Genomic DNA, 26549 nt, shown 5'->3' with positions numbered 1-26549 from the left:
ATGCTGATAACTCACAATACGTGGCTTAATTTTATATTAATTCAATTCTATCTCAATACTTCAGAAAGGTATTCTGTGTCCTTTAATCCATTCAGTTTCAATTCTTAAAAGTAAATGTCTTGCTCGGCATTATCTTAAATGGTTTAAAATCCAGATGTCCAACTCAGGTATCTGCCATATTTCTCATAATAATAATGGCACTTATATTCCATAAAAAATAAACATTGAGGGTATTTACACCTGGGACACTTCATCCAAAATCTCTCATGCTTTCAGTGTGTTGCTGTTACCTTCATTTCTACTCACTATTACCTGAAAATTATTTAATCTTTTCCTATTTATGTATTTCTTTTTCTTTACATCTGCATTTTCTGTCAACTTAAGGTTTCGAAGAAACCAACAACTTTCATCAGTAAGGGTTGTATGAGACCAATATTTATCAAATAAAAACACAACAGTGGTTTGCTGCATAAGATTTTGTTGTCAATGGTTTTCTCCATCTCTTGCCTTTTTTTTTAAATTAAAATCTCAACTTAGTTGTAAGCACTCAATAGTGGCTGTATTAATCAAATATAAGACAGCATTATCATTTAGTTTTTTCCATGTGGTCTGTGTAATAATTGTTGCAAAATCAGTAGAATTTCTGAAATGCATTACTTTTATCACACAAGCACCTTCACAAATGCGAGGCTTGCACTTTTATGTTCATACTAGGTCACACACAAAATATTTCCTTTAACCAGTACCGCCAGAGATCCTCCCATTTTCCTTCGGAGAGAAGTCTAGAAATGCAGGTCAAACTGTGAGTGTACACTGTGCCATTGTGGATGGGGATCCTCCTGTGGAGGTTCATTGGAATCTCAATGGAAACCCTATCACTGCAACAATGGAAGTCATTTCCGTGCCACTTGGGGACTCAGGGTCAATCCTCACTATTCCCTTCCTGAAAGAGAAACACATGGGCAACTACACCTGTGTTGCCGAAAACAAAGCTGGTTCAGCCTCATACACAGCCTATTTAGCTGTCACTGGTAACCTCTCACTTAGATATTATTAAACAGATCTGACATGTGCAAAAATGCATCTTGTTTAATGTATCAAAACATTACTGTGTACGCTATTTATTCTCTAACACTTTTTTTCCCTTTTTAAAGCTGAATTTGTGACTTGTTTGTCTGATGTTAGACTGCATGTGCATGTATGAAATTAAAAGCATGCTCAGCTGTGTATGGTAGAATATACTGCCTCCTAATGTTTGTACCTCACTCATGAAATTCGTTGACTTAAACCGAGCTTCATGGAAGAGTTTGTTGTGATATTTTTCATGAATAATTATATACTACTTAAAGATTTATTCAAGTTGATCAATTTCAACATTTTGAGGGTATTTTTATCCATTTATGTAGGAAATAGGTATTCATGCCTGTCTGTTATGTGGCTTCATGAGAATGAGATCTAGTTAGGCATTTATGATGAAGAATTGTTGAAGATGCTGTGATGGATGGATAGTGATGGGCTGATAGAAATAGGTTCAAGGATGCTTAGAAATGCAAGTTGCCTTTGTGAAAATATTTTTAGCTATTCTGATTAAATTTGGAAGTATATATGGTTAATAGGAAATAACACTGTATACACTTAGGAATCTGTACGGCAGTAGAAACAAATTACCCAACATTATTACCCTCAATGATTAACAGTGTATCTCATTCAGTGAAAGCTACTTGTGTAGTTGATTTTTTTCATCCATATCTATTGGGTATGTAGACAAGGTCTTTAAATTAAACTCATTGAGGTAATTATTTGTAAAGTTTGAAGACATATAATTCCACACTTTCTTGAGGAAGTGTAATTGAAAATTGGGGTTTATGTTGGAGTACTTGCCATGCTATGCTCTTCTTGCTGGGGGCTTCGCTATCCAACATAAGAAAGTGGCTTCTTCATTTGGTGATGTAGTTCTAGGGTTATTAATGGCTTTGTGGATACATTTTTGGGAACTTCTGATTTTGAATTTTTCGAAAGATTTTTAATTTAAATGGGCATAATCCCTTAAAGTTGCATTGCTGTTTTTCATTTAGAAGTTGTTGAAATATATTTTTCAACTTTGTTGTAGGTTGGGTTGCAGGTCCTTAGGGGAGTCTTTTGTCGCCAGTTGAAATCTTCACCAACAACTTTGGTTGAATCTTCACTTTTGTTGTATTTTTGAGGAATCATCAATTGTTGATCTTGCAGAGACTGATCATGGAACTAATAGTCAGTACATCCATTCAATTAATTTCTATAATTTCGAATAATGTAACAGCTTGAGCCAGCAAGTGGCAGCGTGCACTTACTGTAAAAATCACCCTTTTGAATTTATTTTGTGGGAATGGGGTGAAATGTTGTGGCTTTGGGAATTTTTCTTTTGATTATGTCAGTTGGCGACCTGCTATTTAAAGAGGATCAATCACCAAAATAAGAAATTCCAACTAATTGAAAGAATTTGGTAAATGAAAGGTTAAGTTAAATTAACTATGAAAAAAGTCTCCTCCATTCAAGCCATTTTCTCCCTATTGTCAAATGAAAAAAATTTTAAAGTTGCCACCCTCGTTTCATGAGTTGTTGACATCGATAGAGTTCTAGTTCATTTACTTTCTTGGAGAGAATATTTCATTCAGGGAAGGAAGTGTTCACAAGAGTGTAAACAAGAATGAACCACATTAGGTCCATGTGCGAGGGCAAGGAGTGGCTGAGATGCAGGGAACTACTCAGTATGAGTTAGTGACATCAACAACTTATCTGCAAGTGGGTTCAGGCTGTTGTTTATTATTATGTCTTTCTCATTTAGAATTATTTTATTTTCAAGTGTGAGTATTTTTTTATTGATTACCCGGAGTTAAAACACTTTTGATTAATGCAAGGATTAAATTATATCTTGTTTTTAACTCTTGGAGGTGCTTCATATGAAAATATTAATGAATTAATTTAGTCAAAGTTTAATTGCCGTTTCAGTGTGTATATGTTTCTTCTATTTAGGCTATGGTAGCTTGTTGAGGTTTGCTGTCCATATTATTATACAGTGGGTTGTGTTAGGTGTGCTCCCTTGAAAAGATTTGGGGAACACTCAAATATCTCACTGTTTGGAAGTATGCTTGATAAGCACCTGGTTTGCCAGGTTTCAGTTTTTCTCAATCAGCTGGCTCCAATCCCCCTTCTCAATATGTACTATTATTTCAAAGGTTTCTTCCATATGTTGAGGTATTGAAAAAATTGTGGTGTTCAACTTTTCCATCCCAGTCTCTTGTTATATCCCTTATAGAATTATTGTCACTTATCTTCTGAGCAATATTAGCGCATGATCATTGCAAAACTTTCTTTGTAGCGATTTATTGTAGTTATTTTTCGTTACAGTTATTATCATTGAAGTCTTTACAGTGCATTGGCTATTGTTTTATTTCATGTATTCCATCCAGTCTTTGAATGAGTGCTTGATAATTTTCAATTAGCCATTTAGGAAAGACTACCAGCATCTTGATCAAGCTATTTTTTCATAAGCTGCACTTTTCAATGGTCAATGGCCTATCCTACCCATTTTCATTGAGTGAATATAATTGATCAGGAGTTAACTTGTTAAAAATGCGTTAGTTAGCTATTAATAAACCTATCATTTCATTCATAGTACACATCGCAGTAGCTCTTAACCAATATACTTTACCCTAACTCAATAATTAATTTTACATCTGTAGGAAGTGTAGTAATGCCGGTTCATTTGAAACTTTTTCAAATGATTGCACTTGCTGCAAGGTGGATTTCATCAGCTGCATTACAGACCTGTTACTAACTTTATACTTGGTGGTATTGTCAAAGTAGGGTATCTATTGAAAATTTTTCTGTTGCATCATCTACCCTCATTACTACTTGTTTATTAGGCAACCATCATCTGCTTCTTAGTTATGTTTCCAATAAGTAAGAAAGCTTAGAAATATCGAAGGTGCATTTTAACTATCTATTTGCCTTTGTGATTAAATTTTACTTGTGGGTAATCATCCTTGTATTATTCTAAAATTAATAGCCCACTAATTCAGAAATAGTTGTTGTGAAACAAATTCCTCAAAATCCTGTTATTTCCAAAAAGTGAACCTTTTCTTATTGTACAGTCGCTCCTCATATCGTCCCTTTTGCATTTGAGGGAGAGGCTAATTCTGGTGATGGAGTTCAGTTGACTTGTTATGTGGCTAAAGGGGACACTCCCCTACGTATATCGTGGAATTTCCATGGTCGAGAGCTGTCCTCCCACTATGGCATCATCACCACCAAGATTGGTGAACGAACACGACTGCTCACCATCACATCTGTCATGGGAGGACATGCTGGAAATTACACATGCTCTGCACGGAATGCTGCTGGTTCTACTAATTACACAGCTTCATTGTTTGTCAATGGTACTAAAAATAGATTAGAACATTTTGTTGTAGATGTAGATTATTCTATTTTGGAAATATCCAAAGCCTGAGGAAGTATTAGGGTTTGCAATTTTAAAAAAACAGATTAGATTGTCTTGGTAGATTATTTTGTTAGGGGAAAAGTAAGTTTTGAGAAAATTTTTCCTGCATGTGGATATCTTTCCTTATTGTTTGTATGAAAGCTTTAAATTTATAATTCTTTCATCTAATACATTCTGGGTGGATGTTGAGGGAGACACTCTTCAAAATTAAGCATACTTTTGCTAATATCTCTATCCCCTAATTCTCCCTTCTTACCTTTCTATCTTATACATCACATTTTAATTACATACACTATCAGTCTCATGCAACCTACTGAAAACTTCAGTTATGAATCTACTACTTACCATGAGGTACCTTACTGACTTACTATGAGATACCTTAATTTTCATCTGGCACTACAAAATATTTATTCATTCTCATCACAGTTTCTCTTTAGGCATGGAGGTAACTCAATGTATTGTTTATTTTACCTAGAAGTTCATTTTGTTTGTTGGAGTCATACACATCATCTTTGAGTGATCCTGTATATTGGCAAATTCTGTGTTTGTTTATTATTCTTTTTGCATCGATTTTGAGTGGCCAGTTTCACATGTGGATTATTCTCCCTAAAATTCAGAGGGTGAAATTTATGACTTTATCTTCTGTTGGTGAGTCTGTTCATCAAGCAGTTTGGAATCAGGCTTTATGTCTAAAATAACTACTATTTATTGTAAAAGCCATCAAGTTTTGACTGGTGATAACCTTTATGCCATGAGGTGTCTAAAATTTTCCTGTATGCTCTCAGCTACTTTTTGTATCACTGAATATTATTGCCTTTCATTCATCATATTGGCCCCATAAATAGAGTTTAAATCTTATCTTTAGTATTGCCGGTCATCGTCCCGTTCTTCCCGTACGATGAAGTATATGCTGGAGATAGTGTACAACTCAACTGCTATGTTGCCAAAGGCGATAAGCCTTTGCAAATCAATTGGAATTTCCACAGCCAAGAAGACAAGTTTGGCTCTCATTCACTCATTCATACCAATCGAGTGGGTGACCGTTCTAGCACGCTTACCATTACCTCAGCAGTAGCAGCCCATTCAGGGAATTACACATGTACTGCTCAGAACATGGCAGGGTTTGCTAGTTATACCACCACTCTGAATGTCAATGGTAATTGAAGTGTGTTCCTGCTGGTCTAAATTAACCTTGCACTGCCCTAGAGCTAGATGTATTCTTACTTTCCTTCATCATTGCTCTATATTAGTCTCCTTGCATCCTCTATGGCAGCGCTTACTTTCATATTCTTCTATCGTGATGGGTAATTTGTTTGTTGCCATTGCACTCACTCATACTATGTAACTGCCTTGAAGATCCCAAAGCATAGATAACAAGTTTTACCTTGCCCAAATAATCTGTTTTTCAACAATGCCATCCACTTTACAGTTACTCCTCAAATTTCACCATTCTCCTTCGGTGAGGAACCTGCAAACTATGGTGAAATGTCTGCTGTCCAGTGTGCAGTGTACAAAGGAGATTTGCCAGTTTTTATTTCATGGGTTTTTAATGGAAATGAGCTCTCTCCTGGAAATGGAGTGTCTATTTCCAAAATTAGTCAACGCATCAGTACTTTAAGTATAGAATCTGTGACAGCAAAGCACTCGGGCACATATACATGTGTTGCCAAAAATTCAGCAGGGTTCAGCAATTACACAGTTCACTTGAGTGTCAATGGTAATATGAAAATGCCAGTTTTGTCAAGATGTAGTTGTCATGCTCGGAAATCATGTGCAGATTATTTTTTTATGTGCTACATATAAAGCTGGAAGTTTTTGAATGCATATTTTTTATTTATTTTTTTCTATCATTTTTGATTCTCATACATAAACACATTATCATTCTCATTTCCTTTATTTTACTGTATCATTTACATCTTTCCCCTATATAAACCCAATCTTTCTTGGACTGGATGTCTTGGATTTCATGTTTTTACATCTTTCTAACACTTTCTGTACTGCAGGCCTTGTACATGCTCTGGTGATACCAACTGGGCTTTTTGGGTGATATTTGTACCAGTAAAAGTTTGGTTAATGCCACTTTATTTTTATGAAATGTGAAAATTATATAAAATTCTGCCAGTTGAGCATAATAGCGCTACAATCTATTGATAGAATGATTAGGTTGAGAAAAAAAGGCAAAAGAATGGGCTGTAGTTGCTGTGAATTTCATATGCAAGTGGTGCTTGGGCTTTGTTCACATAGGGAAATTGGCCTACTGGAACACCACTTTGATATTTTGTAGTAGGTTTAATTCGACTCTTCACTCATGTCTTCTCTTTTGAAAAGATTAGCAAAATCTTTTCAAGGAGTGGAGTACTGATTTCTAATCTGTTCCTTATAGAAAAGCAGTAGTTAACTGGCTTATTCCCAATTCAATTGGCATGTGACATCCTAGTTAGGGTTTTAGTTGCACTTGAATATTGTATCACTTCTATAAAAGCAAGTATTAGTGTTTGATTGATGACATTGGAACATTTGGCGGTTCACAATTCTCCATAGCCATTGAAAAAGTTAGTTTAGGAATGAAACAATCAGGATGCTAGAGGTACCCCCATGTATTAGAATTAGGACTTAGTTATTATAATTTATTCAACGAAAAAGCTGGGTTTTACGTATTACATTTTTCGATAATTAACCTTCATTGAATTTTATCAAGCCAGATTCTATTGGCATAAAATACTTTCTATGCTTCTATTTTTTATCCAATTGATTATTGCTATCCCAAATAGGACACTATCAAAGCTAGAAAATTAAGGTACATGACAGAAGTTGAATGAATTATACTCGTGCTGACACAAGGTCTCAAAATACATTTCCTATGTTGATTCATTCAGTAGATGAAGGAAATATTTTATAGGCTCCAATTTCATCAAAAAGCATATACTGCATACTTTTAGCTGAGTGCACTAGTTCAAAATGAAGATTTTTAATGCTCTTAAATCAGCATGAGCTAGTTCTCAAAGTATTATGAAATTAATGAAATTAATATGATATAGCTGCAGTCCAATTTATTCTTTTTTTAATTGAAACTTGAATTATGCTTAATCAATGGTACTAAAATATTGACATAAATGTATGCATATCCTTCCAGTAATCTAGGTAGAGCTCCATTTCTTGAGGTTTCTTTTCTACTGTTTGCGTGGGTATAATCGTGTTTTCAACTTCTTACCTCTTCATGGTTGAAATAGTGAAATGATGGTATGGCATGATATAATTTTTTCAGTACTGCCGCAGATTTCCCCGTTTACCTTTGGACAGAAGGCATACAATGCTAGGCAGTTGGTTCAACAGAATTGTGCTGTAACCGAGGGTGATGAGCCAATTGAAATTAAGTGGTTTTTAAACGGTAAAGATGTATCTCATGTACGAGGGGTGAGCACATTCAAATTGGGATCCCGGACAAGCATTCTTACTATTGAGTCTGCATCATTTCACCACCAAGGCACTTATGAATGCAGAGCTAGCAACCCTGTGGGTGTATCAACTTATTCAGCTGTCTTAGTTGTCAATGGTAAAATTTTTAAACAAGCATATCATTTACTTGATGACTTTTTATTGATTAATTTAAAGCTTTTCCATGTATGTGGCTCTTTTTTCTTTGTCTGGATCATTTTAATTTATCTTATCCCCTTACCTGAGTCATGTTAACCTATTATAAGAGATCTGTGAAATTCGTGATATGCGATATTGCGAAATAACACCAAATGACGCATAATCTGTAAATAAAAATGAAATTTTGCCTTTTTCGCAAATTTTGTGTGAATTAGCGAAAAAATCACATCTAATGAATCATAGTCTACTAAAGCCTAAGCCTTCATTGTTTAACGCTGCTGACATTCATTTAATCTCTCTCATTATGATTCCAAGGTCAATGAAAGAAATTTAAAGAAAGGTCGCAAAAGAGCGGTGATATTAGCTCACGCACTTGGCACACATCAAAGCCGAGCAGTAATTCCGGTGGCTCACTGCGACGCAGTAGGCAACGTTATTGGATAACTTGTTGCAGGAAAACCTTAAGTGTAGGCCTAACTTAACAATTTTGTAGACTTGAAAACGACCGCTGGCTGGGTACGGAAGGTTGCTTTCAGACAAGATGACTTACCGTCAGCCGCCGTTCATGGCACAGCTCACAGGGTGGCAGAGCAAGTCTCATCTGAAAGCAGCCTGAATTTCATGCAGTTGTGCCGGGCGAACAGCAAAAAATCCTTGGATCATCAGATATTCACTGCTCCACTGAGCTTCAATGCAAAAAAATCATTTCGACACCCCCAGTTCAAGTTTCTTCGCATCCGATTTTGTTTAGTTGTGCGTGCCTCTTTCGCTGCCCTTCTTAACCGATTGGCTACCGCTGTAATCAAACTAAGAGGTTTTGTTCAATCTAGCTGTTACCTACCTTCCCTCGGCACCTGGGTGAAGGGTATCAAAAGGCAGCCTAGGACATGAAAATTTTTGGCCAAAATGTAAGCTTTACATTTCTCATGGTTATACTGTAGCTACCCTGCACTCGGTTTGAAAACACTGTCTTAGGTGATCGTGTTTTGCAATTAGACTGTTTTTTATCACTGTTGCAGTAGTAAATATCAAATGAAGGAAAGGAATTTTATGATGCCGAAAACCTATTGTTACTGTTCATACCAGGGCGAGTGAATTCAACTTAGAAGGATTTCATGGGAAAGACAAAGTATTACTGTGCAAATTTTGCGATAAAAGACTTGAATGTGAAAGACTTTAGGCACATCAGTAGCGATGAAGTAGGTATGAAGTGATCTAACGTTCCATGTTCCTATCCTTAACATTCTATCACCTTTGACCGATGTACCCTCTCGAGTAGTCCCCGCCCGGAGATCCGAATGGGGGACTAGCTCCGGAATATTTTACCCGAGAGAATTCCATCATGTCGTTATATAAATTGAGTGGAGTAGCTGCGACTCCTCGGGATGATAATGTGGTGGTTTCCCCTTGCCTTCCACATCGCAGTACTACAGACGTTAAAGTAACTCCACCTTCGCACGTGTGAAGAAGAGCTGCTGCCCTCCTCCCCGGGTGATGAGAGGCATAATTGTTGGCGGCCTCCAGTCGCCAAGTCACGGTATCTTTACAGGTTTCGGTATCATTTTAATGGTCTACCTTACTCAAGGGTAGGCCCAGTGGCGCCGACTCCATGGGGCTTGAGGGGGCCCGAGCCCCCTCAATAATTCGTTATGGGTGTGAGGAAAAAAGTGTCAGGCTTGTCGATTTTCCTCGGAGTGTCCAGATATCGAGATTGGAGTTCTTAGTGTTCTAATGTTGATCATATGACTCTTCTAAAATGCTTAAAAAACTTAAAACTCACTACTTATAAAATTTCCCGGAGAAAGATCCCCGGTTTGGGCACCCCCAATATTTTGTGTAAGTCGGCGTCCCTGGTAGCGATACACATAAAGAAGGGACCCACAAAACTACAGCTATCATTTAAACAGACAGAACTACTCAATTAAAGAATTTGATGGAGGAGAAAGAAGAGTTTGTTGACGCTACTAAATTTTTAAATGCTGGAATCAGTGTAGAACTTGATAATCCAAAAATTTGGGAATGGCTCTCGAAGTACATACATGAAGATTAGTGGGGATTTATAATAATAATAATAATAATAATATTTATTTATCACCGTTGGCAAAATACAATGCATGGCTACGTCAAGATTTGCATACAAAAAAAAGATGCAATATAAAAGTACAAAAGACATTACAAGATGCGTATTCCATATGTATATATATACAATAAAAATACAGAAAAGGGAAAACCATATAAAAACACATTAAAAACACATAATATTAAAAACACATTTGCCATCTGCCGATTGTATTTGCCAATAATACATCCCAATTATAAGGAAAAAGAAGCAGGGAGAGATTAAATATTGTGTTATTGGTCTAAATTAATATAATGAAATTGAAAACATTCCACTACCATTTGGTCAATTTTTACTCTAGTCCTCCTCACAAAGACAATCAAGTGAAGTGTTCATGGTGCACCTTTTCTTGCTCACTCTATAATATTATGCATGTACCATTGGTATGTATCTTGAACCAATATAAGTTGAACCATTTCTTTCATTTGGTTTTATCAGAAATTTTGTACAATCAAAATAGCATAAAATGTAATGTAAAAATGCTTAAAATATATATAAGTAATCATGAAACGTGTATCAAAATACATATAATAAAACACCTAGAAATGTGCAAAAATTGTAACATTACAATAACACCACCAAGGTTTTCTATAACACCGAAATCACATGTTTTTTTAAACGAATTTTATCAAAAAATGAAACCACTTTCACGGACCTCTACCAATTACACATTCGAAAAATGGTTAGTATTATTAAGATTATCAGCTGACGTTAGCCTTTTTTATTAAGGAAAATAGTGATAGCTGAGTTGCATCATCATAATAATCACTGAACAATATTTAAAAACATTTTGTTGCCAATTTTATTTCTTGGGCACCCTTTTTAGACTGATTTGTTGGTAACCGGGTCTTGTCTGTGAAGCGTAATTTACACCCCACAAGTGCTTCTGTTATTTTAGATTTTGCATGGAGCAGCAGGTCTCTGATGCCCCTCTACCTTATGTATGTCATAGGAAACTCCCTAGAACTGTCCTTACTGAACTGGGAAAGTTAAATTTTCAGTTATGAAGAAGTGATTTCCCATTTGTCCTCAGGATATCAGTTCACTTTTTCAATGTTTATTCTTCTACTTGGAAATTGATCCACATACTCAAAGAGGATGATTATTCCTATCCTGACTATCATCAAGTGTTGAGGCTTGTACCCCATTATTGGTTGTATGATCACAAATTTTCATCTGCAATATTTATTTTTACCTATTGTATGTATTAATTTGTTTATAGTAACTTTTACATTAAGGACACAGTATTGCAGAATGCAGCAATTTTTATGTTCCTAGAATTCCATCGAAGAATTTGGTCTTATGGGTGGTATAAGGCTATAGGGTTTCTCTACATTTTGTACTACAATGAAGGGTATGTTTCACCACACATTATGGCGAACTACACCGAGGCACTTCCAATAAGGAGAAAATTTTGTGTAAATAGGGGATAATGAGGAGCATGTATGCAATCATTTTTTAAATAATGCTTGAGTATGAAAGCTCAGTATGAATTTTAAATGAAAATTTCTGTCATCTTACAGTTTCCCCTCAGATATCTCCATTTTCTTTTGGTGATGAGCCTTCAAACTATGGAGACACTTCAGTTGTTCAGTGCACAGTTTTTAAGGGGGATTTGCCAGTCTTTATTTCCTGGGTATTTAATGGGAAAGAATTGTCATCAGGGAATGGTGTGTCAATTGCAAAAATTACCCAGCGTACAAGTTTATTGAGCATAGAGTCTGTTGCTGCCAAGCATGCTGGACAATATTCTTGTGTCGCCAAGAATGCTGCTGGGTATAGCAATCACACAGTTCAATTGAGAGTGAATGGTAAATTATCTTGGGTTTCCATCATTTTCATTTTTTCTTTATATTTGTGTATATAGTTTTATTTTTTGTTCCTATTTATATATTTTCTTTGATTAATTTCATTTTATATTTTTCAAATATAAAATGAAATACATTTACGTATTCAGTGCTTATAGTGGCTCCCTACACATACATACAAAATGTAATATGGATGTTTTAATCGTTTTAGTCATGAAAATTTGGATAATCAGATACAATAATGTATAGCCTTTTCTGAGTCTTCATTTACATAAATCCAAGTATTTGTATTTGAATTTTACCACAGTAGGTATCAAAATTTACACCCAAGTCAATAGAAGAAAGTATGTATTTGTGGGCATATTGTTAAGGATTTAGCCTTAGAACTGGCAAGGAAAGGCAGGGATGTGGACTAGGTGTGTGTAAATTGGGCTAGGCTAAAATAGGTTGACAAATTAGGACACACGAATAATGTAGAGTAAACTATACATATAAAATATTTCATCCTATAGCAAATAAAATAGTTCTATAAAATGAAAACCTAAGCATTCACTATAAAATCCAATCAGTATAGCCATTCATGAAGACTTTCCTCTCTTGTGTCGTAATCACTCATAGCTCAATATAACTTCTGCCATGGCTGTTACCCACCTTTCTGTCATCACCATTTCTTTTGGTCTGCAGGTTGAAGAACCTTCAAATAAATATTTGCTTGGTTATTTTCATTCCTCTTGAAGTCCATGTAATGAACTTTCTTGTGTGAGCATAAGCATGATGTGTTCATTCCTAATTCAGGATGTGATAAGTATGTATACATCATATAGTACAAAGTATATAGGGAGCATAGTAGCCTACTGGGTGAAGTATTTGGATGCTGACTAAAGCTTCTTGGGTTCAAATAAACCAGTTGAAGCCTTTCAATACTCTGGGCAAAAACTCTCAAGGCATGAGTAAGCACAGGATAAGATAACAAAATTTACAACATTTTGGTTTTCTCTGTGGCATGGCTCTACCTTCATTCAACCAAACCTACCTCTTGGTCGAATCACTTAGTGAGTAAAAATACTGAGTTTTAGTGATGGTATAAAATGTATCAACATGGGAATTAATTTCCTACCCTTTTTCAAATAAGAACTATGATATTGGTGTGTACAGATTATGGTTTTAAGCATAATTCCTGTAGACCAGTGGTGGCTAGTCTCAATTTACTTCACACCTGAGCTCAGATGTATAATGCAAGAATTGTGGAAAATCAACAGAGTAAAGAATACTATGCGGAACTGGTAGATTTAGATATTCATTAAGTCCCACAGGAAGCCACAAATTAGGTGCATTCTCATCACAGCTTGACCACCCTTGCTATGGACAATTTGCTCTTATTCAACTGTCATCCTCCAATTAAAAATGGTTGTGAATGGATTTATATCTTTTTTAAGATAGGTTCTTTGTGGTTGTTTCCCTTTCTGTATAAAAGATGTCCAGTTTTTTTCCGTTGTCTCAGCTTATTATTTTACATTTTTGCTTTGTCAAGTGTGAAGTTTAGTGCAGAATGGTTTCAGGGAATTTTCCTGTTGGCTAAGAAATTCAGAGTGAAGTTTTTAGGAAACTTTTATGTTTTAACTGACAATATAGCATACTCGGTTGACTTCCGTAGACCTAAGTGGTGTTGCAGGTGCAGTGCAATTCATAGGCCTTTGGTGGCTCAAGGATGACTTTGACCAAAAGACTCCAGTTACTGTGTTGGTGAAATCCATGTCGTAGCAAATAGTATGGATAGTGGGGTCCTCAGAGGTTTATTCTTAGTATTTCAGATTCACTGAAGTCTTTGACTATTCGATGAGCAAATAGGCAGCTAATTACGGTTAAGGCTGTTAGGCTTACTTTCTTTATCTTAATGAATGAATTTTCTTATCTTCAGTGGTGGTGAATTCTCTCTCTCTCTCTTTCTCTCTCTAGAGTTTATCAAAGCTATTAATGAAGAATTTTGGAATTTAATGTTGAACTATCATGTGTGTAGTTAAGCTGATAGATTCTGAAAATTGCTTTCAATTTGCAGTTCCTCCTCAGATCTCTCCAGACTCTTTTGGCGATGACCCTGCTAATTATGGAGATACTTCAGTTGTTCAATGCACAGTTTTTAAGGGGGATTTGCCTGTTTTTCTTTCCTGGGTGTTTAATGGAAAAGAATTGTCATCAGGCAATGGTGTTTCAATTCAAAAAATGACTCAGCGTACAAGTTTTTTGAGCATTGAGTCCGTTTCTGCCAAACATGCTGGGCAATATACATGTGTCGCCAAGAATGCAGCAGGTTATAGTAATCTCACTATGCAGTTGAGGGTTAATGGTAATATTTTGTGGTGATATTTAAATTTTGCCTAGCAATATAGATCCTATCTCTTATTAGCCAAAATCATTATTTATTTATGCTTCCTTTTGTTGCCTTGCCTATGATTTTCTGTTGTAGGAAGTGTTCAGTTCATATTTCATATACCCGTACTTCTCAAAGCCCAAGCTAAATTCATTGCTACTTTATGTCTCCCTCCTTTTCCTTCAATTGCATAAATATACACTGCTTCATTAGGCTCAGTCATATCATTTTTTTCTTGAAATAATGTTGATTGTTTTAGGAATGATGTCAGTATAGATTCTGTTTAGCTTCCTCAAATCTCCGTCTGCAGTTGTTTAACATTGAAAGAGGCTGCTCTAACTTGTAGCATATCTGTAAAATTGATCTTCGTTGTAATTTTTTTCTTCGGATTCATATCTACCTACCTTACCATTGTTGCTCCATTCAAATTTTATTGTATTGCTCTGTGATTTTATTGGTCCAGGTGAAGCAAATAGTGTGACTTTTCTCTTGTAGATTTTTGCAATTCATGGCATGTTTGGGTTACTCCATTAAAATTCACCCATGGATTGTGTGAGGTTACTCTCTAAAATATTATTGTGTTGTTAGGATAATTAGCCACTGGATAATGTCAAGTTAATACATTTTCCTTGGTGTTGTCGGGGTACTATTAATCCAAAGAAATAGGAATGTAGGTCCAAACAAAGAAATTTTTCTTTTAAGAAAAAGGATTTTTCCATTATAGTTTTGCCTTGTATTATTGGGTGTAGGAATTGTATATGAGCAATCATTGTATGAATCATTGAAAAATAAGTTATTCTGAATTAGAAGAGGAAGGTTTGCACCTTCATTTTTATTTTTCTCTTCCGTCTCTAAGCTGTGGAATGATACTTAATTCACTACAAACACAATCGGTTGGTAGTCAAATAATTTAATGGAATGTCAAGATGGTAAATGGTGTTTTGTTTGTAATTTTTGCAACTCATCTTAAAACAGCAACTCAGCTTTAGAAAAAATAATAGCATGTTTACCCTGTGTTAATACATACTAACATTTTTATTTTACTTATTTTTGTCTCTGATTTACTGGCACAAATGTCTATTTACTATCTTATTGAGAGACTTGCATTACCAGCATGGCCACTTCAGCATCTATGAATTGTCATCTCCTGTGGGAAACATAATTTTGGAATTATGAAATTTGACTTTGCTAATTTTAATCTAGAACGGAATGCCTGGAACATTTCTGGAAATAAATAATTTTTTATTGCACAATTTTCAGACATGTAGCAAACCTAGATGAACTTCTGAATTGCAAATTCATGAAAATACATTATTTTCCCATTTGACTGCATCATATCAGTTATTTCACTTTCCAGTGTTAAGGAATTTGATGTGTCATTGTCATATAGATCACACGTGTGGGTGAAAAGGTAACGGTGATGAATTTCTGGTTTATGTTTCAAAAAATGATGAATTCTCCTTGTATCTTCCCATTAGATTCTCCACATGACAAAGATTCCATATAACCAAATGTTACTGTACTGACCAACAACTCCTAGTAATCAAATTGTGGTTGCATTTGTAGTTTTGCCGTTCATCATTCCATTCTACCCATATGATGAGGTAAATGCTGGGGATAGTGTGCAGTTAAATTGCCATGTAGCAAAAGGCGATAAGCCCCTGCAGATAAACTGGAATTTCCAGAGTGAAGAAGACCAACTAGCTTCTCATGCTCTCATTCAAACTAGCAAAGTGGGTGACAGATCTAGCATATTGACCATTTCTTCAGCTGTAGCTGGACACTCTGGGAACTATACTTGCACTGCTCAGAATGCAGCTGGATTTGCCAGTCACACAGTTACTCTAAATGTCAATGGTAATTGGCTTGGTTTGAAAACTGATTCCCCCTTATATAATTACCTAAATCCTTTAATCCTTTCCTTAGTTCCATTCTTTTAGAATTTTGAAACATTCTTCCATCCATAATTTGTTATGAGATTGTCTCATCGAAGAAAAAAAGTAATCTCTTCCGGTACTGTGAATTGCTACAAATAGGCTTACATTTGACACTTTTCATACTTTTGCCATTGACATAAAACCACTCTTTAGCAATTTTAGAGTCAAAAATGCTCTGACTCTGAGTGTTACATCAAATTCTCTTCATAAATCCTTTTTCTCATGGAAAGACTTCTGGTGAAAAAAGCTCTTGGAAAAATTCTTCTTGGAGATTCTCCTCCCTGAATTTTATTCTTACAAAATCACCATCAAAATTACCATCCTACCAAATTTGAACGAAAGCGGCGGAGGACACTTTGTGAATGTTCCGTGTTAGTCTAAACACCAACAGCATTCAGGGATTCACCCTATGCCTTACTCATATGTTGCTTAAGAATTTGGTGGTCTCTTTTTATATTGTGTATGAAAATTCAGAGTGGATTTTCCATAACAGGATTGGATTAAGTTCTCCTGTCTGAATGGCTACTCGTGCCATTATCCTCTTCACTGTGGTGTTTGTCTATAGAGTCTTCGACCTCATGTATCCCCTAATTAGACTTGATATAGATTCCACTTTTATGTTTGTTGTGTTCATATTTTCAGCTATTTTTTTCTTATTATTTATTCTTCATATCTTAAGCTATTTTATATTGCTTTGAGATCTGGCTCTTCTCCTTGGATGATGTTACTTCCCATGCTCTTTAGTTAATATTACCTTCCCAAATTTTTTTGACATCCTTAGGGTATCATTAATAGCCTTTGCCAAATATTTATTTACAGTGCAACCTCGATATAACGACACCCCACGGTGCACTAATAAACACTCGCTATAGCGAATTGTCGCTTTACCGGAGGTGGAGCAAATAATAGCCAATATACCTGTTGCGAACAGATATACAGGAACAGGAGTGGTGCGGCGACAGATAAACATCTATCCGATAAACGTAAGCTTTAATCCAGACGAAAGGCGATGTTTTTTTGCATCACTAAATTTCCTTACTCAAATAACGATTAACTATTCAAACAATTTATAAGCGCCGCACTGAATAAAAATCATGCAAAGCATTGTTTCGTCAATCATTACATTTATCGAACGACAGTTTACCACATAAATTTGAGACTGAGCACTCCGTTAACTTCATTTCTAACAGATCGCTAGAAATTACAGAGGTTAAGGAGTCTTGATGAAAGTCTTCCGGCGGTGAAACCCTCGCTATAGCGAGAGCCAACACCGAAAGGGTCTCGTAAAAACGAATTTTTTAACACGCTTATTATAGGGTCAATTGACGGTGCATCGGCTATCTCTCGTAATAACGGGGGTGTCGCTATAGCCCGTACTCGCTTTAACGAGGTTCCACTGTATTAGGCATCATTGAATACATGAGGTGGTTTTTTTTAGTTGATGCTCAGCCACTCCTGAACTTTGGAATAGCCTTAGGATAACTTAGATAATTAATATGTATTGACTTTATCATTTTACCAAACAAGATGTTGATCTGAGATATGTTAAAAGGAAACAGAACTATTTTTCTATACAAATGCATTGGTCAATCAGGAAAGAAGGTGTCTCTCCATGTCTATAATAATCTTTCTATTGATATTTCCTTGTTTACACAGATGAAACTTTAATGGCTAGCTTTCCCTATTCTACCAGAAAATCATTTGTGAAATGCACTTTAAGTTATTACGTATTTAATTGTTGGATTTTTTGGAAGAAGGGCTATAGTTGTGTGAATGGATTATTCTAGAGAAAATTCTTTGGTGATTTGGTCCCTGTACGTAATTACTGAATTATGGTTTTGGTTAATTTACATTGAGTGTCTTTTATGCTGAGCACCTATTTTGAAGTCTTAAATTTGACAGAATTCTTTGTATTCTCTCTACTGTGCCTTAAGTTCCTGAAGACCTCCTTTATGAGTGTGTATGTATTACCTATTTTTCAAATTGACACTTCTTTTGTTTCTTCACTGGGGTAAGAATAAATATTCTTAATCTTATATTTCATTAGTATCTTCAAAATATCTATATGATAGCCCATTGGTGTGTATTTTTCATCCTTTCTATCTGTAATAATGACTTGATAATTAATAATTATGGGCTGCATTCCATATGCATACCTTATTTCAAGAAAGGCGATTATAGTATTGATATGTGTTGCCAACTGCGATTTTTGTTTTGGAGGTGTGCTGCTTCATCAAAGAATTTTTTCAACTTTTTGGACTTTTAAAATTCAATATAATTTTTCATCATGTGTTAGAAATTATCCATTCATTAAAGTTCATATTGAGCAATTCATCACTAAAATGTAAGACTCGAACATGTCTTTGTTTTTGCAAAAAAAATTCTACTACATTAATTTTCAAGTTTTTGTTTTATTTTAGATGAGTTATTTGGCGTATTGTAATGGAAAGTATCCTTTCCTAATATTCATACCTAAAACAAGGGATGATACTGGTAAATTATTCATTGACTTCGTGAATATTTTTACAATTATGAGCATTGATGTTCACTCTACAGTTGCTCCTCAAATCACACCATTTTCATTTGGAGAGGAACCTGCCAATTATGGTGATATGTCAGCTGTTCAGTGTGGAGTTTTCAAAGGGGATTTGCCTGTCTTTATATCTTGGGTTTTTAACGGAAAGGATTTAACATCAGGAAATGGCGTCTCAATTGCCAAAATGACTCAACGCATAAGTCTCCTAAGCATAGAATCAGTGGCAGCTCGCCATTCCGGAACTTATACTTGTATTGCCAAGAATGCTGCTGGCTATAGTAATCATACAGCGCAGTTGAAGGTTAATGGTAATTCCTGCTTTTGGTTTTTCTGTATTATTGTACCCTCTGAATTATGATGTGTCATTGTTGCATACAAATGGCCTCGAATAGAGCTAAGTTGTTTTTTCATAACCCATTTATTTTTTTACTTCTGATACATCTTTATGCCTCATTTATATACATATTTTGATATGTTTTTAACAATCTATACTCATCACTTTGGTATTTTTTTGGAGTCTATGGAACACAATACACCTCATTGGTGATCACATAACTGAAAGCACACCAGATTTTGCATCCTCAGGCATAGTCATTCCTGATTCACTGTGGTCTATTGAGCAGCATAACTAAGCATTGTACCTCACTGCGTCATATCATATTGAAAGAAAAGTTTTGTCGCATTAGCCTGAAAGATTGTTCAGTCCTACCATCTTGTGACACCAATTTCGATAACATTCTGAGCATGATTGAAGTGAATTAGGACATACTTTTGAAATTTAAAAAATAGCAATTTAGAGCTACTACCTTCTGAAGCTTATCAGGTAAGCTGTAGAGGTTTGAAATTTGAAATAAATTAGAATGGCTACCAAAACTTTCATATCCCATGGCTTCTTTCAGACATTTTGACTTTTTGCTGTGTATTACGATAGTGTGGAATTACGATATAAAACATCAATTAGCCATTATGGCTACCTTCAGATGAATTAAACCTTGCTGTCCACTGTAAAAAGCTATTGTATACGTTATGAAGGGATCTTTTTGGTTGCCATTAGATTTATTGACAGATAGCCCTCCATAATGGACACTTGTCATGGTCACCATGGTAACCTTTTCAATCTGCACAGTTCTCCACCAACTCCAGCTCATTTCATTGCTAACAGCATTTTGCCAAGTACCGTACTGTGTTGAGGAAGTTTTATGGCAGAGAGCTGGATTGTTTGAAATTTTCCCAAGACAAGCAATGCAGACAGAAATCCTTAAAATAAGGATTAAAATCCATGAAGATGATATCTAGGATTTCAAATATGTGCCTCTGCTTTCCCATCTCAAAGGAAAATATAACAATGGTGTTGCAAGTTTTCTATATCATTTTTCTATGAATGGCTGTAACATTGAAGTGGATATTTGGCTTTTCCTGCTAAGGGCATTTTTATAGAAGTATACTGCATTACAAGGCTTACTCCTCATATGCATAGAGATTTCATCAAGCTTTGAAGATACATGCTTCAATAATACAATGAAAGAGTTAATATTTTTTGCATTATGCCTTTAAAATTTTGGCCTGTTTCATTTGATATAGCCAATTTCAACGATTATGGTAACCAACTTTAAAATGATGGGTTTTTCCAGTTTTGCCTCAAATTTCACCATTTACATTTGGTCAGAAGCCCTACAATGAAAGGCAGTCTGTCCAGCAGTATTGTGCTGTCATGGAAGGGGATGAGCCAATTGAAATCAAATGGTTCTTGAACGGTAATGATATATCATTTGTGAGAGGTGTGAGCACTTTCAAATTGGGATCCAGGACAAGCATTTTAACCATTCAGTCAGCATCATTTCATCATCAAGGAACTTACGAATGCAGAGCTAGCAACCCTGTGGGTGTCTCTTCTCATAAAGCAGTATTAATTGTCAATGGTAACTCTTTCAATTACTTTTAAATGAACTTCAACTACTTTGCACCTAGTTTTTCTGAACTTTCGTTGGCATGCCTCACTAGTTTCATCAATTGATTTTTATTTGGCAATCCCTTTGGAAAATAGTGCAGCTATGTATTTTCTTGGCGTACAACATCAGGTAGGAATCATTAAGAAGATAGGAAGGCCATAGAAATAGTCAATGTGCTCCATTAGTGTCAGCAGTGTGGTCACTATGTATGGAGTATGTATGTATTTTAGGATTTAATAATTCTCGTCTAGGCCACAGGAACTTTTTCTAAAATCCCATCTATTTCACATCTGTTGGTACTCCTACATTACATGTTTCACTTCCCAACTTCATTATGTTGATAAGCTCTGGGATGTCTCTAGGTAATCTCTCTGCAGTTGGATTTTTTTAGCAGTTGGTGTAATTTTTTGAGATCTTGACACTCACTATTACCCAAAGTTGTTCATCTCCATTCGAAGTTGACTCCAGTATCTCAATTTCTGTGGTGAATCTTTTAATTTTGGGTTGAAAGACACAGCATCTGAAAAGCAGAAAATGAACCTGTTCTGAAGTCATACGTTGCTTGTAGAAATTCCTTACTGTGCATTTTTGCTAAAAATATTTTAGTATTATAATTTTTTTGTAAGAAATATTGTTACATCTATCAGAAGAGGAAAAGTGGTAGATGGTGATGGTGGTCCTCAAAATTACTCTCCCTGGTTCTGTCTTCTCAATCAGTAAAATTTAGAATTTCCAACAGTACATATTCCTTGTTGTTTCTCTTTACCCAACCTAATTATTGTTTTAATTTTTCATAATTTTTTAATTTAATACTTAGTGGACGAAATGGCAAAATAGTGGAGTACAGTGCCTAAGCAGGGTATTTATGATAATGTTTTTTGGTCAGACCAAACTACGTTTCAGTAATGGAGATAGCAAAATAATTTAGCTAGTTTTATGGTCAACCCCGTTGCCCTATTTCATTACTGATATTAATGTAATAAATGAAATTGTTAGGTAATACTTACCAATGCATATTTTAAAAATGTAAATTTTGCCTCAGTTTGTTCCAGACTTAAAAACTATCAGGACCTCATCAGTAAGGTATAAAATGATTGTTGTTAAATGAATTGTCATTCACTTATTGCAGTTGCCCCCCAGATAGCTCCGTTTTCTTTTGGAGATGAACCTGCCAACTATGGTGACATATCAGGGGTGACATGCATGGTTTTCAAAGGAGATTTACCCATATTTATTTCTTGGGTGTTCAATGGAAAGGAATTAACCCAAGGCAGTGGTATTTCCATGGCCAAAATTAATCAACGCACAAGTGTTCTGAGCATAGAGTCTGCCTCAGCCAGGCACTCTGGAGAATATTCTTGTGTTGCAAAAAATGCTGCTGGATATAGCAATTTTACTGCTCGTCTGAGTGTCAATGGTAACCTGCTATGCCACTAATTAAATATTAACGGATTAATATTTATGATTTTTATCTAGTTTTCTTCTATTGCTATTCATAGATGGATGGCAATGTTTTTGCAATGATTTATATTTGCATACAGACACATATATATCACTTCATACAGATTACGTTATAAGTATTACTTTAACCTTGACACATGCATTTGCAATCAATCCAATCTTGTGAGTGCTTTATTTGACATCATTTGGTGAAGCAGCATTACTCATATTTCAAGCAGATTTTTAGGAAGGAACTTTCGTATCAAGAACATAGTCCACGGTCTTGATCTCTCAGCCAGCTACAGGAAACAACCTACCATGACAGCATACTCTGTCCATGACAAAATTTAGGGAATTATTTGTGGGGAAACTTTCAAACCTTTACACTGCAGTTCATTTTCTTTTTGCTTTAAATGATTTTTGGTAGCGTGGGTCTTGAGTTATTTCTATACTTTCCGTCACAAGTAAATACTTGCATACTAGAAAATGAGTTTTCATTTCACAGATTCCCTCGTGAAACAATAAACGCATTTTTTATTTCAGTCTTACTGTGGTAGATCATTGGTAAATTCTTCTGCTGACATTTTGGTGACTGGATGGAATGCATCAAACAGACGTAGCAGTCGTTTACAAATTTTCATTGAAAAATTAAGTAATAACTACCTAATGATTTCATGTGAAAAAAATCTCCTCTCCACTTTACAGTCGCCCCTCAAATATCACCATTTTCATTTGGAGATGAACCTGCAAATTATGGTGACACTTCTGCAGTCCAATGCACAGTGTTCAAAGGAGACTTGCCAGTATTTATCTCTTGGAAATTAAATGGAAAGGAATTATCATCAGGAAATGGTGTTTCAATTGCAAAAATCACTCAGCGTATAAGTCTTTTGAGTATAGATTCATTAGCTGCTCAACACACTGGGCAGTATACTTGTGTAGCTAAGAATGCTGCTGGGTACAGTAATCACACTGCCCAGTTGAAAGTCAACGGTAAATTGTGCAGTAATTCTTTCTTCTTTTTTTATTTTTTCTGATTTATGCATTATCTTTGCTATTCCCTACCTAGTATTTCTTGTTTGTAACTGAATTCATTTCCCATTCATCATTATCATTGATACTGATATTGATAAACACATTCTTTTCTCACCTTTTTTCAATTTCCCAAATACTTGTATAAAAAAAATATGCACAGACATCAGCAAAAAGTATTTTTTTTTAATTTTGACCTTGAAGTATTCATCAAAAGTGCTTCTTTTGATAGTTTTGTTCAGCTTCCTAGATTCAGGAATGAGAGCGAGTTCTTGCCTATTGAAAAATTGTTCTTTCAGCTCACGGAATATTTTTTAATGGAAACATTCACTAACGGCCATACCCAACCAACTTATCTGTTGGTGCATTAAAGAAAATTTCACCTATTTCTTTTCCAGGAAAGCGTGAAGTCATGCATGTGCTTCAGCTCTCCATTCTGCTCAGAGGATTATTCATGTTTTAGCACTGAATACAGCTCTGTGAAATGTGATTAAGATAACTCTCAGCTGCTTTCAGACATTGGCAGAGAGTGGTGATGTTTGATATTATAATTCCAATACATCATTCACATACACAAATTACATTGCGTTTATGGTTTAGTCGTCTTCAAATTAAGATCTCATTTCAATTTTTCTTTATCATTTATGACATTTTCTTCGTCTTTGACTTGGATCCATCATGAAATATCAATGTGGCTAGTGAGAAATATCAGCAGCTCTGATGCTAATGCAAATGAATATGAAAAAGTACTTAAAGAAACTTTCAATTGAATGTGCTCTGTATCAAAATTGGTTATCAGTGAATTTTCTCCATATTCATCATTACATTAGTATTTATCCACTAAATTTTAGGGCAATTGTATCTGATGATGCCCTGTTAGCAATGAGATATGTTGTGCAAATATTTAAGGTTAGTGAAAAAATACAAATATAATTATGAATATGAATAACTTCCATGAATTGAAGCCTGATGTTGTGAAATGGAAACTTATTTTCTCCATTATTCCATTTTATTTCATTACAGCCGTTGAGATTGTTATGTTTGTGGTTACTTCTCATTTGAAGTAGCCTCTATGCGATTGTTATTTTGTCATCTAACCCCATGGTACTAACCTTGTTTCTATATATTATTATTTCTTATCCAAATTTTTGGAATTTTTTTCAGAGAAAGATATTCCACCCATTGAAAGTTTTTTGAGGATGAAAAATACAATCACCGTACTTAAAAATATCTGCTCATAAATCATTAATGTTTTTATTGTATTCCTCAGAATTACCACATTGCAAAATTTAGAGTACACCATTGTTTGTCTTCTTGAGAGACTCCTCTTCTCTTTTTAATGCAAGGAATTAAATACATTGATTTTGCAGTTCCACCTCAAATTTCACCATTTACCTTTGGAGATGAACTGGCAAATCCTGGTGACACATCAGGAGTCCAGTGTATAGTTTTCAAGGGGGACATGCCTGTTTTCATATCCTGGGTATTTAATGGCAAGGAACTATCATCTGGAAATGGAATTTCAATTGTCAAGCTAACTCAGCGTACCAGTGCTTTAAGCATTGAGTCCGTTTCAGCCCGTCATGCTGGGAAATACACTTGTATAGCCAAAAATTCAGCTGGTTTCAGTAATTACTCAGTGGAGTTGAGTGTCAACGGTAAAGATCTTTGCGAAGTGTTTGAACAGTATTCTAGGAGAAGACAGTTTACTTTCTGGAATATCATTTTGTGAAACAAACATCTTGCTTTTTTCGTATGGTTATTTACTCTTGTTATTTTCAAAGTTAACTGCATAGTTAAGTGCATACTCCTCCTAATACCAATCCCCTATTTGCATTCTCTATCTCATATATATATGTACATCTTTATGTTTCTCCATTATCTTATTCTTCTCCAAAAAATCATACCAGTAATCACTGTGTCCCTAATGAAGTTTATAGGATAATAGGATTGATATGAAATGTCAAGGAGCTTGGATTTCCTTGTGCTAAAGTTAGATAGATTTCTAACATACAAGTGAATGCATTTGGATAAAATTTGCCTATGTCATTGGAAGTTCTCATAAATCAGACTTAAAATTTGTCTACATGACTATTCCGTCGTCCTATGATTCACTTATTGAAGCTTGGCATACATGCTCAGAGTTATAAATTGGAACTGTCAACAAGAAATTTTAAAACTTTTGCATTGCATTCATTATGGGATTGAAAGGTCTTTTTATGTTGGCTATGACTTGCAGGCAGTGCTGTGCAGAATTACTTTGCCCAAGTTCTTCTCAAATTCCTTCTATAAAGTTATCCAGTAATACTCGAAAATCTGTCTGAGATGGACAATAAATTGACAGGGCAGGTAATTATGAGCCACCTTCAATTATTTCAATGACACTATAATCAAAAAGTCTGTCTTCAGCTCTGGGTTGACTCAAATCATAAGATCTCTCCTTGGTCTTCACCACAAATATTAATGTTTTTCTGTTTGATTCCAAATTTTCTTGTAGTGGCAGGGTCAATCTAATATTCACTGTGAGCCAGTTCTGGTACCTTGGATATTTGTTTTGGCAGATTTCTCAACTTTTGTGTGAATTTCTTTTCAATGTTTTCATGAAGATCTGCGTGGATAGAGTGGTGTATCAGAGTATCCATGTACGTGTATATTATTTAGTGTTGAGTCGGTTTTGCACTTTCGATATCTTCTTCAGCATTATTCAGTCTAGTTTAAATGTTTTAAATTTTTATTTAACTAATTTTCTCTCTCACCCAGTTACTAATTTAATTGTTCGACTTTAGTGGTTTTCCCTGCCTCCCCAAACTGTTGTCCAACATTTCCTTTAGTGTAAAATTTATTTTTGCTCAATCTCTAATATCGTAGGTAGTTCTCAAGGATAATAAATTAGTCAAGTATTTTTAATTAGAATCAGACTTAAGGTACCCATGTCATTATGTGTGGGTCTATGAAGAATAAGATTACTGTGAATATGAGTACATATAGTCATATCTCATTGTATCGTAGGTGTATTGATATATTAAGTATTAATAGAGAACTCAGGGTATCATTTTTAGTTCGTTATTATTTGTAATGTTTCTTTACTTCCTGAATTGTTTGATTTCAGTCCAATATATATATATACCCATGTTAAGTAAAGCATGTTGAAAACTTTCCATTTGATTTTAAATATGCTCTCAAAATTTGCGACTTAATATGGTGCCAACAGTGGCAAATAGTGACATCCAAGCTAGGTCATCACATGCGTGCCAAGTGTCCCGTTTCCGGAGTCCCCTCTTTTCCA

The 26549-nt window shown here is 35.2% G+C and overlaps 1 protein-coding gene across 50 annotated transcripts in view; it reads left to right on the top strand.

Moving 5' to 3' along the window:
- The window catches only part of LOC124157505 (Down syndrome cell adhesion molecule-like protein Dscam2), a 273890-nt gene that overhangs the window by 158212 nt on the left and 89129 nt on the right, over positions 1-26549 (top strand). For 27 of the 50 annotated variants that reach the window (XM_046532267.1, XM_046532263.1, XM_046532264.1 and 24 more), the window contains one exon: positions 15936-16226. The exons of 4 other annotated variants lie outside the window; for them this stretch is intronic. In XM_046532267.1, the coding sequence (XP_046388223.1) occupies positions 15936-16226 (291 nt within the window). Of the gene's footprint in view, positions 1-743; positions 1032-4133; positions 4419-11716; positions 12005-15935; positions 16227-21920; positions 22209-22936; positions 23225-24633; positions 24922-26549 lie in introns of all 50 variants that reach the window. 19 more of the 50 variants (XM_046532276.1, XM_046532297.1, XM_046532269.1 and 16 more) reach the window with 6 other exon arrangements.

Source organism: Ischnura elegans, chromosome 4 (genome assembly GCF_921293095.1).
Source record: "Ischnura elegans chromosome 4, ioIscEleg1.1, whole genome shotgun sequence".
In the NCBI taxonomy this organism is placed as follows: Eukaryota; Metazoa; Arthropoda; class Insecta; order Odonata; family Coenagrionidae; genus Ischnura; species Ischnura elegans.
This window is presented reverse-complemented; position numbering and strand designations above follow the sequence as displayed.